At 39.2% G+C, this 14,977-nt stretch overlaps 1 protein-coding gene across 1 annotated transcript; it reads right to left on the reverse strand.

Annotated features, from left to right (window-relative positions):
- Nucleotides 1-13,127: 13,127 nt before the first annotated feature.
- Nucleotides 13,128-14,201, reverse strand: P2RY8 (P2Y receptor family member 8). The gene has a single exon (XM_054388404.1). The coding sequence runs from the start codon at nucleotides 14,199-14,201 to the stop codon at nucleotides 13,128-13,130; it is 1,074 nt and encodes a 357-aa protein (XP_054244379.1).
- Between the last annotated feature and the right edge of the window lie 776 nt (nucleotides 14,202-14,977).

Consider the following 14,977-nt stretch of genomic DNA (forward strand, 5'->3'; position numbering starts at 1 on the left):
CTGTGGTCCCTCCTGGCGCCGCTCCCTGTTTGCGTCATCATCGCTCGACCAGAGGGCTATTTATTTGAGGTCTGCCAAATAAACCGTCTTAGTCAGTTGACTCCGTTTGAGTCTTGATTCTGTTGCCGAGAATGTAGAGCTAGTCACATTACAGATCCAACTGGGCGTCAGTCAGGAGTTAAACTCAGCACCAGCACCAGCTGGAAGGCAGCGGAGGTTAACTTCTGCCAAATTACCGATCATTGGACCATGACACCTACCTACCTACCTACCTTTCTTTTTGCAAAATGGACACTTCCAGCAGCAAACCGTAGCACTCATGTGGCATCAAGGAGGGGCTGGGACAGGGGGCTCTGTTCTCTCTTGTGCTGCTGGGGCTGCCTCTAGCCTTGGGTTTCACACTTTGTCATAGTGCACATGAATCAGCTGTTTACCGACATAACCTAGCAGGTTGTATGTCATCCTGAGTATCAGATTTTTTTTTTTTTTTTTGTGGGTAGCAGTGACCTGAGGGCAGAATTGAAAATTTATCTTTAGAGACGTTTCTTCCTCAAAAAGTACTAAGAACCTGGGGAAATTATACTAACTTAAAAACAGAAAGAAAATGCTTACATTAACTGTGAATGCAGACAGCTGTCCTCTGCAAAACCATAATATTGAAAATAGTTTTGGGATAACTGGAGAGCAAACTAGGAAAAAAGGACCTGTGTGAAATAGAAATAGTCTGTTTGTCACAAAGCTTGTCTTTTTTCACTGTCCTTTTTGAGGGCTGAGAACTGTGACACTGCTTTTTACAAATAAGGAGGTTTGAAAGATACTACAGAAATGGAAGACAGGGTATCATATGATACTAATACAATTTTTGACTGAATAAAAGGACAAGGATGTCATCAAATAACAGAAACATGTTTCCTCACACACATAACACAAAGATGTGGAGTTACTCCTCTTGGAAAAATATTATATCCTTGTCCCTAATGCCTGCAAATTTAACATAATTATAAATCCTAGTACTCATATATCTCCAACATGGCTACAAATAACCAAAGAATAGAAAATTGCAATTGCATGAATGCTCCTAGTATTCTTTATGTGGGATAGGCAAGACTGACAAACTAAATGCAGGCACTCCAGAGGAGCAAGACAGTAATGCAGAGTTTTCCCCCTCAAACCAATGGGCCTTATTTTTTCTCATTTTATTAATTTTTTTTTCATTGGCATATAAACGAATCAGTGAAGTTGTAACTCCGACTCAGCATGTATACGTAAAGAACAGACTTGACCTGTTCCTGTCAGCTTGTTTGGATAGACACAGATCTGTGTCTAGTCATGTCTAGAGTCTCTAGAGATGCATGCAAGATAAGTCATCTTTCTTACATGTGGCATCGTGTTAACTTAAGAGTAAGAAAAGCTTCACTTGCCTCCCTTGGCTGAATTCTGCTTGGGTGCTGCTCCTCTGATTTGCACAACAGATCTTTTGAGGGTTAACACAGTGTCCAAAAATATAAACCAATAAATTTTATTTTTATGTGAAGAAAATGAGCTGTGGCTTTTTACTGATTTAAAGGAGTGGTAATTACTACATTTGGTATGACAAAGAGTGATTTAGTTTATTTAAAAGATAAACTCATGAAGCTGTTGACATACATGTTTTCATTTACCATTATGTCATTTATGTAGGTAAGTTTAAATGGTGTAAATGTTAATCCAAATAACCCAATGGGAAATGCTAAACCACATCACATAAGCTATTGCAGTTGAGAGAGGTTTGACAACTATTCACTATTAACTGCTCAATAGCAGCCTCGCAAGAGCCAGGCAGAACAAGTATGAGGCTGCAGCAAGCTGACTGAAGTGAAAATCAGTGTCACCAGCAGTTATCAGAAAAGTTTTTGTCTTGGCTGTCTGTGCTAGTCAAAGATTAGCTTGTCCAAGGCTGGTTATGAAACTGTTGACTTTTTCAAATATCCAAGGTATTTTGAACAGAAGCAAAATAGCAGGTAGAGCTCTGAACTGCAGAGACCTTTCCTCGACATATTTTTTTCCCCTGTTGTTCTGGACTTTTCTGCATTTGTATTTCTGCGATGGCCAACACAGTAATACCTGCAAGTATACAAAGAACACTACGATAATCAAATTCCAGTGCCTACTTCTACATACATTGCAATGAGAGAACTTTCAGCCTGAATGTATTATTTGGCTGAGCCACCTGTGCAAGCACAAGATCAACTTGTTTGGGGGGAGCACCACATTTGCTTTGTGAAGAAGTTAGTGAATCCTCGGGACATTGCCATGGAAGAAATTAGTTTCACCTTTCACAAGGGAGCTTGGATTTTCTAGGATAACCTCATTCATTGCAAGAGCTCAGATTTATGCTTTTTAAACAACCCTCTTTCTGCCTTTGAAATCGTTGTCATAGTCCATTGTGTCTGCACAGTTTGTGAAATAATTAGTATCTGTAGTTTCTCTTAATATAGAGAAAAGAACATGAGTGGGTTTTAGATGGAATCTATTTCACCTACTAATCATTAGGAACTTTCCTCTGCTTAAAACCATAATTGTATCATTTAACATCGCCTGTGCTATGTTTTATTGTTATCTTTTTATATGCACACCTAGTATTTAGCAAGCAGTCTTTTAAACAAAAGGTTACCTGCTCCATGTAACACTATGTGCTTGATCTGCTAGGAATGCTTTACACATTCGACTAAGTTTGCGGGCTGTGAAAGGGATTGTAGATGTTAAAAACAAAGTCAGATCATTGCAAGGTACAATTGATAAACAGCACAAGAACCCCCGTGGCCAAAGACCAGGGGAGCTGCAACAGGTTCTCCCTTCCCTGCCTCCTTCCCCACCCCCCTGTACACAAAAGGGGCAAGAGACAGAGCAGAGAGGTTTTTGTAATACCAATCAGAACAAAGCAGTGCAGCCAAGGTCAGTAAAGCCAGGAGAAGCATCAGCCAGAGAAGAAGCAGCGAAGAGAGATAGATTGTTTTGTACAACTAGTTTAAGTTCATTATCTCTTCCAATGGGATTGTTTAGAACTATCATTATTTTACTTTTTATACCCAATAGTGATTTATTTACATTTTACTAGATTTTCAAGATCTGTGAAAAAGTTTTGAAGGCATAGCCTAAAACTACTACAATCCACCCTTTCTAAACAATCCAATTGGTTGCTAACATTGTCCATCTAATCTAAAACAATATCTACAATAATGAGTAAATAAAGTTCATAGTCCATTAGGGCAATCTCAGATGCAGATGATTCAAAAGTTCAAAAAATAGGAAATAAGAAAACAGTTTGTCTCTTCGCAGATGAGATGAAGAAAAAGACAGGGACTCTCAGGTGACTCTGGGTTGTCAGGGTTCGTGCACTGTAGATTCCTCATGGATTCTTTTTGGGCATAATATTGTATCTGTACTATACCCTCTGAATTTAAACTCTCTCAGCTAAAGTTAGATTTCTTTATGGAATACACTGAATTTCACCATTCTCTTGCATTATGCAGTAAGTGTGACCAGGACCTTTAGCAGAAACCACCCTTTGGATAGGCTTAGCCTTTCCTGAAGGAGAAAGTACCCAAGCAGTTTTCCCTAACAGATTCTTTAATAACAGGAACTCTATCACCTTCTACCTTTTGTAACAAACCTGACTGTGCAGGTCCAGCTTGATTTACGGAACCCCTGCTATTTACCAAGCAGGTTGCTTATGCTAAATGTTTCTCCCAGTTTTTCAAGCATCCAACCATCCAGTGCTTGCCTCTACCATAGTCAGCACATATTGCTTACCAGATCAAGAACGAGGTAGTGATGTAGTCAATCTGCTGCACCTCACTATACTTGTACTTGGGCCATCGGTCACCATACCACAAGGGCTTGATTCGCTTTGCCTGCTTTAATAGCAGCACAAATGTCACAGTCATGGATGACTTGTGTGATAGCATCCATGGAAATGTCAATGGATCTGTCACAAGCCCACTGATAGTTTGCATCTCTTGCCTCAATGTCATGATAAATCATGAGCCCATTGAGCTAAAAAGAGTTCACCTTGGTGTTTTCAGTCAAGATCAGGATCACAGTTTATATCTACTTGAGAAACTTTTGCAGCTAAATCTTCTTGATGGTTGTGTTTCTGTTCCTCAGTAGCTTTGCTCTTAGGTATGTGAGCATCAATGTGTCTCACATTCACTGGAATTTTCTCAATGCGAGCAGCAATGTCTTGCCACATACCAGCAGCCCAAATAGGCTTTCCTTTCCTCTGCCAACCATTCTTTTTCCAGTCCTTTAGCCAGCCCCACAAAGTGTTGGCTACCATCCATGAATCTGCATAGAGGTAAAGCATTGGCCATCTCTTATGTTCAGCTACATCGAGAGCTAGCTGGACAGCTTTTACCTCTGCAAATTGGCTGTTTAGAACTATCATTATTTTACTTTTTACACCCAATATTGATTTATTTAAATTTTACCAATTTCTGTTCAAGATCTGTGAAAGATTTTTAAAGGCATAGCCTAAAACTACCACAACCATTTTTAAGAACCTCTGTCAGTTCACTTTTCTTCAGTTCGGGTCAAAATGTTCCTTCCTCTTTTCTATCCAGCTTGGAAGGCATGCAATAGCTCAATGTGTCTACATGATCACTTCCTAGAATTTACTTTCTATTTGAAGTAAAGTGGTGTTACAAGCTCATAGAGGTATTTTGGGAAAACCACAGGAAGTCAGATTAAATACGTTTTTAAGTTAAGTGCATGGGCTATATAGTATTTAATGACCCTGTAATGTTTTTACAATATGCTTAATTTGAAGATATTTGTTCCATATAGCTATCAAATGTGAGGAAACTTCATAGTTGTTGAGGGAAGCCAGTATACCTAGTATCAGAGGAGTACCAACTGTCTCTCAGATTTCATGGGACAAGGAGAAGCAGCTACATCATAATGAATGTAGAAATGCCCTGATAGAGTGTGTCCGTTTGTAAAGCATCCTTTAGCAATACAGATATCGTTAGCCAAGCCTCCCTGAAGCATCCTTGGCCAGCATGTTTAAATAGTGTAGTTTTCTTAGAAGAATAATTAAAGGAGGGATGCCAGGGATTCAAACTAACTGCTTTGGTTTTGCTCTCTGCCACAAAGAAAGTATTGCAAAGTGAGGAAATCTAGAGACTTGAACGAAAGGAGAACAGAATGACAGGTTTTGTCCCTATGTTGTCCAAGATGATGACCTGCCAGGTCCACAGCAGCAACACAGGGCAGAAGAAAGAAAAGAATGTTTCCATCCTGCTAGTTTCTGGCTGATATCAAATGTGTGGTGTAGCCCTTTCCAGGATGAAAGTGTGCTGTAGGCACATCCCAGTTCATATGATACTGAAGCAACATCACAGTTACATGTGCTTCCAGCACTGTTGTTTTCCCAGATGTCTGCTCTGAAACAGCTTCTGATCTGTAGCTTGCTTTCTCTATGTTTTTAGCTTGAGGCCAACAGTCAGCACAGAGGGGAAGACCAGACCATGTAATTATTGGAATTGAAGAGTGTTTACTGACAACATCCCTAGTGTGTTTGTATGTTTGAGGGTTGTATGTATTGAATCCCTGAACCTCCCTTAAAGTCACATGGCTGGCTTGTGCTGCATGGGTAGTTCCACCTTTAACTTCAGGATTGCCTCAGTCTCACTCCTGTTAATGTAATTTCTAGAGAAAAATATATAGTGTATCACACTGTGAAGACCACTGTTCCTGATTTTCTTTTTTTAATATTTGAAAAACACATAAATGAGTTCATAAAATATTTTAAGAAAATGTGTGTATGCAATGTGCATGTTACAGACACAACATGCACATGCTGTATGTCGGTATTTATATACAACACTTGTACACATCCATAGTATAAGATACAAATATATATTTGCCTAAGTATGAAAAACAAGTCTTCCTTCTACTCATACAGTTGTTGTGGTTTGATATGGGTGCACTTACAATCTGGTTTGAGAGTGTCTTTATTTTACTTCCTTTGGTAGGTAAAACATAATTTCTGTTCGCTCTTAAAGCTAAGACAACAGTATAATGATTTCTGCAAAGACAATGGTACAGCTTGTGGGGAAATGAAGATAAGATGAGAAGGGAAGGTTTATTAGCTAAACTGGAATCCCTGCTCTTCAAGAAAATTCTTGCGAAGCTCCAAGGTCAAGCCAATTGTGGAGCTCTTAAAAATATGTACATCATTTAAATCTCCACAAGAGGGTAGTGCATCCCATATTTTTTCCTAAGTATTTTCTTGCTTGCTTTAAATTTCAAGTAGCTGTAGAGAGCTGTAACTTTTCCAAGCTAAAGCCCAAGAACCACAAATACTCGAAGTCTCAGGTTTAAGTGTAAGGATCACTTAATATAACTGAATAAGCATGTGTGTACATATAGGAACAATCAGAGCTAATGTTAATACCAATAGGCAAAGAGATGCATTGAGATTGGAGCTATAAAGAGACATCATAAACACATTAATAGGTACTGCGATGTGTTTGTAACAGAGCTTAAGGCCCCGCCAGCAAATTTATATGGTTGTAAGAATAGGAATAATTCCACCCAAATGTGACCCAAATACCTTTAGTGAATATGAAAATAAAAATGGAAGTACTGCCAGACTTAATTTTTGTCTTCTATCATCTCAATCTGATCAAATTTTTCAACTGAAGAAAAGTTATCTGATGTATTTTACCTCAGTTTTCTACTCCTTTAAATATTTAGTTTTAGCAGCAATATGTGGGAAAATTTCTCTTGTTAACAAAGCTCTAGTATATGGACATTTTAGGCGAAGATGTGCAGAATAGTTTGTATTATTCATGGGGTAAGATACTGGTGCATTCTGTATATATTGTAGAATGCAAGGTGAACTAGGGGAAGGAAAAATGTCAGCCTGTGGACTGGGAAACTGGGGAAACCAAACAATCCATGTTATAGTGTTGAAACTTTTTGAAGGAGTGAAAAACCATTTCACCTCCGTGGCAAGTTTCTAACTGCAAAGGTGGACAGCCTTTCTAACTGTAAAGGTGGACAGACTAAGTAAATGGGAAGAAGCTTCCAGTCATTTAACTCACATGTTTTCCCAAATTTTCTGAAGCCATATGAGTTTTGAGAGATGAGAAAGACCTGCAGCCTATTTAAGCGTTTGCTGAGATGCCCAGGAATATTATTTCCCAGTTCATAAGCCTACGTGGCTTTCCACCAGATGAACAAACTGCTGTTACAAGAATGAAGGTGGCAAAATCTTAAGAAGGCTGTCAAGATGAAGGTGGTAACAGTCCTGGGATACCAACATTCTTTTTGTGGTGTGGTAACACAGAAGTCTACCCATATCTGGATGTCTGAGTACAACCAATAATCAATCTATAATATAGATTTCAGAAACAGAGGAGGCAGTCAACATGAATGCTACCAAACAGTAAGATGCTTAGAGTCACTCTTCATATCTACTTTTTATCCGATAAGTTTTGTCTTTTGTGCCTGGCAAGCCCACATTTCAAGAGATCTGAGTCCCTCTGTGAGATGTTTGCTCTGTATCTAGGTAGTGGTGTATTTGTCTGTTAATTACATTCCTTTCCTTACAGCAGAGGTCTGGATATTTGATGCTGCTTCCAGCAGCAAAATGGGTGTGGTGGTTTGAAACTGTCTCTTTAATTTTTCCTTGCAAAGTTCAGAACAGAGAAAGTGAAAGAGTGTAAATAAGTCACTATTGGGTGTAAGAAAGCAAAATACTGATTGTTCTAAACACTTCCATTGGATAGATAGAAATGTTTAAGAACTATTAACTAAAACAAAGTAGGCATTCTGCACACTCTGCGTTCTGCAGTGGGGGCAGTTGCTGGGCTGTCTGGCTGCTGTTTCTTCTTCTCTTCTGGCTGAAGATAACACGTACTGACCTTGGCAGCTAAGTTAACAACTTTCTGCTTAACTAACTCTTCTTCTCTGTCCAGGGGGGTCTGGGGGGAAGCTCCTGGGAGAGAGAGAGGCCCCTTTGGGAGGGTCCCCTTGGGGGGAAGCAAAGGGAGATCGATTGTGCTTTTTCTGTTGATTGTATATATTTGTAAATGTTGTGAATTTTGTATATTTGTACATATTCATTGCATTTAATCGTAGATTTTAGACTCTGCTTGTAAATACAGCCTTCATTTGCTTCCAGACTGAGCTAGCCTGGTTATTGTCGGTGGGGGGTGGAATTTCAGCTCACACCGACACAATGGGTTAGCTTTTACCAGGAGGGGAGGTGTTTGTTGAAGGATCGTACTCATGAAAGGACTGCTTGATCAGAGGGGTTGGACAAGGTGACCTCCAGATGTCTTTTCCAATCTCAACATCTTGTAATGTCAACAAGTCAAAGTGGGAAAGAGCCAAGCTTGTACCCCAGAGGGAGCCTGGGGCACACTTAACTCCCTCTCATACTCTGGGATAGATTCCAAAACAGTAGCAAGCAAAGCTCACCGTTGAGTCCCCACTGGCAGCACTCCAGCAGACAGCATGGAAGAGGCCAGGCTCCAAGGCAGTTCTGGCAGACTTTATATGGGGGTGTGAGACTGACTAGAGTGGGACCAAGGGGCTGTCTAGCACTGGCATTTCAAGAAAAAAGAAGAACAGGGCAATCATGTAATGTCTTTTTAATGCTCCTCCAACCTCTGACTGTTTTGGTCTTAGGGTTTTCTTCTCTTGTAGTTTGCCTATTTAGGAAACTAAAATGAATTCATTTTTCAGGTGCCTTTCCAGTCTTTTTGTGGACTCATGCACTATGTGCATCCACAGCATCCTTGGTAATTCCCCAATTATACTATGTGTTATGAGAAGAGATACTAACTTTTCCTGGATTTGAGCTTGGATCTCATTAGCATAATACATTATTCCCCAGTTCTTGTTTGGGCAAAGGCAGCAAAACTCATTCCAGTAAGCTTCTACATTTCTGTAGACCTCTTTCCTACCTACCCTGTACTGTCCCTTTTTGTCTGAAGAGTACTGAACTATTTAACTCACAAGGTTTTAAATTCATACTTTAGATCATCCTAGATGCCCTTCTCTTGATTTTTTCCACTTCATGTAGATTCTATCTGGGATGAACTGACCAGTAATTGCACAAAGTAAACAAAGTGCGGGTGAGCCGTGGATTACTACAATGCTGAGCTGCTGCACGGGATTATGTATTCTAATTCATAGCCCAGCAACATAATTTTGTACACAAAGATATGACTAAATGTCTCTATGTGCGTTATTTCACACTTACCAATGCTGAATTTCACCCTCAAACATTCATGCTATCATGCACACCTCTGGGTATGTAGCATGTACATTAAGGATGTCCTTAAAGAAAAAACACTCTGGTGGTTGTCAGTGTAGACCATGTGTTATTTTAAACACTTTGAACTGGAAAAAAAGTGACAAAAAATAATTTAGTAGCTTAAGGATGATCTCTGTCCCTCTCATGTACAGCATAGATGTAGCCAAACAGACCCTGAACACAAAACGGAGCATAGTTAGTCTAGGGAATGTTTATCAAGACACTACCAACCCTGACTCTCCCTGCCCAGGCCCCTGGGACTCGCCCAACTCTGTTCAGGGCACAGGATCCCATGTCAGAGACAGTCAGCCCCACCCCTAGCGATGCTGTAGTAGGACCAGTCTTCAGCTCCCCATTCCCTGTCCTGCCCTGTCTGGCCATAGGCTCTGCCAAGCCAGGCCCACCAGGGGCTCTATGACCCATTTTCATCCCTAGAGAGGTGCCCAGTGCTGGAAGCTGGGGCTGCCCCAGTGCCATACAGCTGTCCTAGTCCTGACTGGGGGCAGGACAAGTCCAGGCTGCCAGGCCTCTCAGAAAATGCATTTGGATGTAAAAATGTATGCATTTGGTGCACCTCTTGGACAAGAAGGATTCCAAGTTAGCCAACCTTTCATTCAAGCATTACTGCTTTTAAAATTTGTGTGAAGGAGGTGTGCCAATGGCAGCTTCAAGATAGAGATAGAGATAGAGATAGAGAGATAGATATAGATACAGATATAGATAGAGAGAGATATATATAAAAGGGGAAAAAAAAAAGAACAAGTATGCAAAGAAAAAAAACATCAATCTTCAAAGTGCCTGGAAAAAATAAGAGACTTAAAACAATAACTAAAAAAATCTTAATGCTTCCCCCCCCAATAGCAGGGGAAATGGATTTGTTTTATTTCATAACATAATTTTCCTGCCCTCTTCTAAGCTTGAAGTTTCTCACAGGTGACACATGCAAACAAAGGAAAAAACTCATAAATCGTGACCTTTTTATATTTGGTTTTATTATGATATATACAAGAAAGTCCAAGTATATTCACAGGTTAAATTGGTAATAATAATAAAAAATGAACAACCAAACAAAACCAAAAATAAACCCCAACCTCCCTGAAATACAGAAGCCTGTACATTCATGTCCTCTCAGGAAAATTATGTTAGCCACAGAGGCAATCAAGTCAACGTGCTGCCCAGGACCCATAATCACCACAGCAAAGGCAATATAGACATGACCTTCACAATGAACTCTCAACTGGAACTCTACACTTATGTATATATATTTATATGTATATATGTATGTATGTATGTTAACTCACACCTAGTGACCAAGGAGGGTAGAAGCCTTGCTACCTCGTGCTGCCCCAGAAGGATGTTTCCAGTGTCAAAGGCCTAGTAGGTTGGGCTGCTTTTAGAAGTAATTTCTTCCTCTTCTCTCTAAATAAAAACCTTCCAAAACTTCAATATGCACCATCAGACTCAGATGATTGCTGCTGTTTGGTTCATTTTTAAAATGCCTTTCTCAAGGAACAATCTCACTGACCTAAATGGCCTAACTAGAGCTAACTAGAGGCTAGTTAGTAAAATGGCATAAAGAGGTACCTGAACAAGGCATCATTCCTATTCCTTTTTAGACTGTCAGAAAAGGGATGAATGACTATAAAGAGCTCTTTAAGGCTGGAGATAATATTTTCAGTCGTGAGTGTCTTTTCTGTCTTGCAAAAGGAGCAATTCAGTATTTTTCAGAGCATAGGAGTTGGCCAAAGTGCACTTTCTGCCCTTTTGGTCCTCTTTGGTGTCAGTTACAGTTCAGGCACATTGCAACACTTTTTAGGAGGTATTTGAGTACAGATTTAAGATAAAACAGAATGAAAATTAGCATTACAGCTAGTAGGAGTAATGGTTCTAATTGTAAAAATAATTATTATAGAAAAAAGAAAAGAAAAAAGAAAAGAGAAAAGAAAAGGAAAAGAAAAGAAAAAGAAAAAGAAAAAGAAAAGAAAAGAAAAGAAAAGAAAAGAAAAGAAAAGAAAAGAAAAGAAAAGAAAAGAAAAGAAAAGAAAAGAAAAGAAAAGGAAAAGAAAAGAAAAGAAAAGAAAAGAAAAGAAAAGAAAAGAAAAGAAAAGAAAAAAGAAAAGAAAAGAAAAGAAAAGAAAAGAAAAGAAAAGAAAAGAAAAGAAAAGAAAAGAAAAGAAAAGAAAAGAAAAGAAAAGAAAAGAAAAGAAAAGAAAAGAAAAGAAAAGAATTTCAGTCTAACCTCCAAAAAAGTTTCTGCTGCAGCAAAATGCTGGAAACAACTTTGGTAGTGAGAAGGCTGGAATTTTGTGAAAGTGCATGGTAAAGGGATTTGAGCAGCAAGGTGAAACTATGCACTGCTATATCAACACACAGGTTTACAAAATGTAAGGTAATTAACTGAATTTATGTCTAGTGGATTAGGAAGGGCAATCATTCTGTCCTTGGAGGTCTTGGTGCAAGGAGACATTTTTGGAGCATGAGCTGGCACAGTTGCTCAGAGCCCTGGACACACACAAGAACATATTCAGTAGGCTCCTCTCTCTTAGCACACGTGAGGTGATTTAGAAACGTCTTTGTCTGTCCCCAGTACATACTCTGTAGCAGTTGTCTTTACAAGAACACTGGCAGTTGTTGAGATGTGAGAATTAAAACATGATGCAGTATATACAAAGATGAAGAAGAGGAATCCCAAACAGAGGACTGAACAATTAACCTACTGTAATTTATGTCCAGGGTATTTGGTACATCTCCCGTTCTCAAACCTTGCTTCCACTTGAAAGAATGTTTCTGATATCTGACTATAGAGGCAAGTTTTCATCTGTTTCTGCTGGTAAGGAATCACTGCAGTCTGTGGTTGAATTCTCATATAACTAGCTGAAAATCTAGTTAAACATCCACACCATCACCATACAGAATATAAACTCACTGTCCGTGCACAGAATAAAGCTGCACTCTCTGCTAAGGGGGTTAGTGCTGTAGTGAATTGGTGAAAATGACTTGTTGATACCAATCACATACAAGCAGCATCATTTTTACTCTAGTAATGTGAGAAAATCTGTTTTCTTGAATAAACTGTTCCCCACCATCCTCAGAAATTAACAGTTTTGAGAAATTAAAATATCATCCATTCGGCAGCTGAAGTAGCCTCAAACATTATCAGTTATAGCTTTCATTGTAGGAGATACTTTGCTGTATAAAACTGAAATAAGTAATATGAGTCAACCTAACCTTTTCAATGGTTGGTGTGGTTTGGTTCTGATAAACAGTTGGGTGAGTGTTGTGGTGAGTTCACAGTGGCTATGCACTAATGGTAAAATTATAAGCTATTTTTGCTCGTTCTTTTGTAGAAATGCAACGACAGAGAAAGCAATACATTAAAAGAGAAACCCAACCGAACAAAAAACTCAGCACATTGCTTAGATAATTAACTCCCTTAGCCCAAATCCAACTTCAGTGTACGCTGTAATTCATATGCAGTAATATTTCCCATTCGCAGAGAATCATGAGCCTTTGATTAATCCCTGAGATTATATGACTTGAAAATAACTTTTGTTCTAAACCTATCACTTGATTTTATGCAGTAGGACTAATTCCAGGGCATCCTCTAATTATCAGTTTTGGATTTGCTTCAGTGCCTTCATGAATAAATTCAGTTCTTATTTCTTAACAGAAAATACTGAAGTAGGATGCACAATATAAGTATGGCTTGAATTCTCTCACTGGAGGAAGGTATTTTGAAGGTAGCCATTCAAAAAGAAATATTTTCTGCATCTACTCATGGATGTCACAGGTGCCTTTCTTCTGGGGATGTTTAAGGCTAAAAAACACTTTCCTGCCTTTGCAAACAGACCTTTACTCCCTCTAATCCATCCATAGGTCCGCTTGACATTGACCTGGCTGATACGGTCCTGCCAGAGAATAAGCTTTCTCTTCTGGTTTCCAGACTGTCACTGAGCAGTACCTTAGGACGAAACACTTGCATGAATTTCTGGTAAAATTCTTTGGATGCAAAATAGTAAATGAATGGATCTATGCAGTTGTTGAAGCAACTGAGGCACAAGGTGAGCTTGTAGGCAGGGTACAAACTCCTGCTATAAAATAGGCGGCTGATCATATGCACAAGTAGGATAAAGTTATTGGGGGCGAAGCAAGTGATGAATACCAGAAGGACTATAATGGCTAGATATATGGATCTAGTCTTCTGCCTGTTACCATATCTGCTTGATGTCTGAATAAGCTTCCGAATGGTGCCAATATAGCATCCAACTGTTACAACAAATGGGATCAGGAAAAGCACGACAAATAGTGTGAGGAGAAAAGCTACCCAGGCTGCAAAGTTGGGCAGCATGTCCCATTTGAGAACATCAAAACAGGTTATAATCCCCAGTTCTTTCACTTCGTAGGTCAGATCTGTGCTTTCTAGTGGGTAGAAGGCTATTAGCAAGAAAATCCACATACCCAGGCAGGCAGCAAAGGCGTATCTTTTTCTTCTCCACTTGATCAACTTCATGGGATATACCACACCCATATACCGCTCGATGCTGATACAAGTCATGGTCAATATGGAAGAATACATGTTGGAGTAGAACATCACAGTCACGAGGCTGCAAAGGGTCTTGCCAAAGCTCCAGTGATTGCTTTGGATGTGATAAGAAATCTGGAAGGGAAAGCAGCTGGCCAGCATGAGATCTGTGATGCTTAGATTGATCATGAAGATAACAGAAGGTGTTTTGGGTTTGATATGCCAGCAGAGCACCCAAAGGGAGAACAAATTGCCAGGGATACTGATCATAGCCACCAGTGTATACACAACTGGAAGGGTGATGGAGATAGCTTTATTCTGGAGCATAGCCAGCGTTTCAATGTCCAGGCGGGATCCGTTTTTAACCATTATTCACAAGGGGGTTGTTGATTCTTAGAAGCCAGATGGATCATATCATGAACAGTTGGCTTAAAAACCTGAAGACAAATGTCAAGAGAGAGAAAAACAGAAATTAAGAACATACTTCTTTTATTAATCAAACTAAGAAAAAGTTTTATGTAGTTTGACAGATTGTCTCTGCATGAACTGAATCCATTAAAATTATCTCCTGAAAACTCTCTTCGCTTTGAATCATGATAATGTTTTATGAATTGCACTTCTTTCTAGCTTTGAACAGCTACTTTTTCCCTGCTGAATGGTGTTCTCATACTTTTTTGCAGTTATACATTGTAACACCTCTTATATTATTGTCAAATATAGTCACATATTGCAAATTGAAATTAATCAATGTCTACATGAGAACACTATGCCACAAGATCTCCATGAGTTAAATCTATCCTATCTGCTGCAGATGTCATGACCTTGCTTCTTGCAATACCCAATGTTTTCTGACTTTTTTTCCCCTAATCAAACAGTGTTCCATTCCAAAGAACTGCTGATTTTTTTAGTTTCTTTCTTTTTTTTTTCCAGTTAGGGATAGGAGAACATGCAATCAATTGTTCTTGGTATATTCATCGTATAGATAAAATAAAAGGAAAACGTCATGTTTTCCTTGCATTTCTTTGCTTTGGTCTTCGTTCACAACTTCTCATACCTTCTGAGTTGATGGACCACAAGAAGTGGAACAGGGAAACAAAGTCCCTCTCACTGTAAGAGAAGATTAGGTTTGTGACCACCTGAGGAAC

Source organism: Indicator indicator, chromosome 1 (genome assembly GCF_027791375.1).
Source record: "Indicator indicator isolate 239-I01 chromosome 1, UM_Iind_1.1, whole genome shotgun sequence".
NCBI classification, from domain to species: domain Eukaryota; kingdom Metazoa; phylum Chordata; class Aves; order Piciformes; family Indicatoridae; genus Indicator; species Indicator indicator.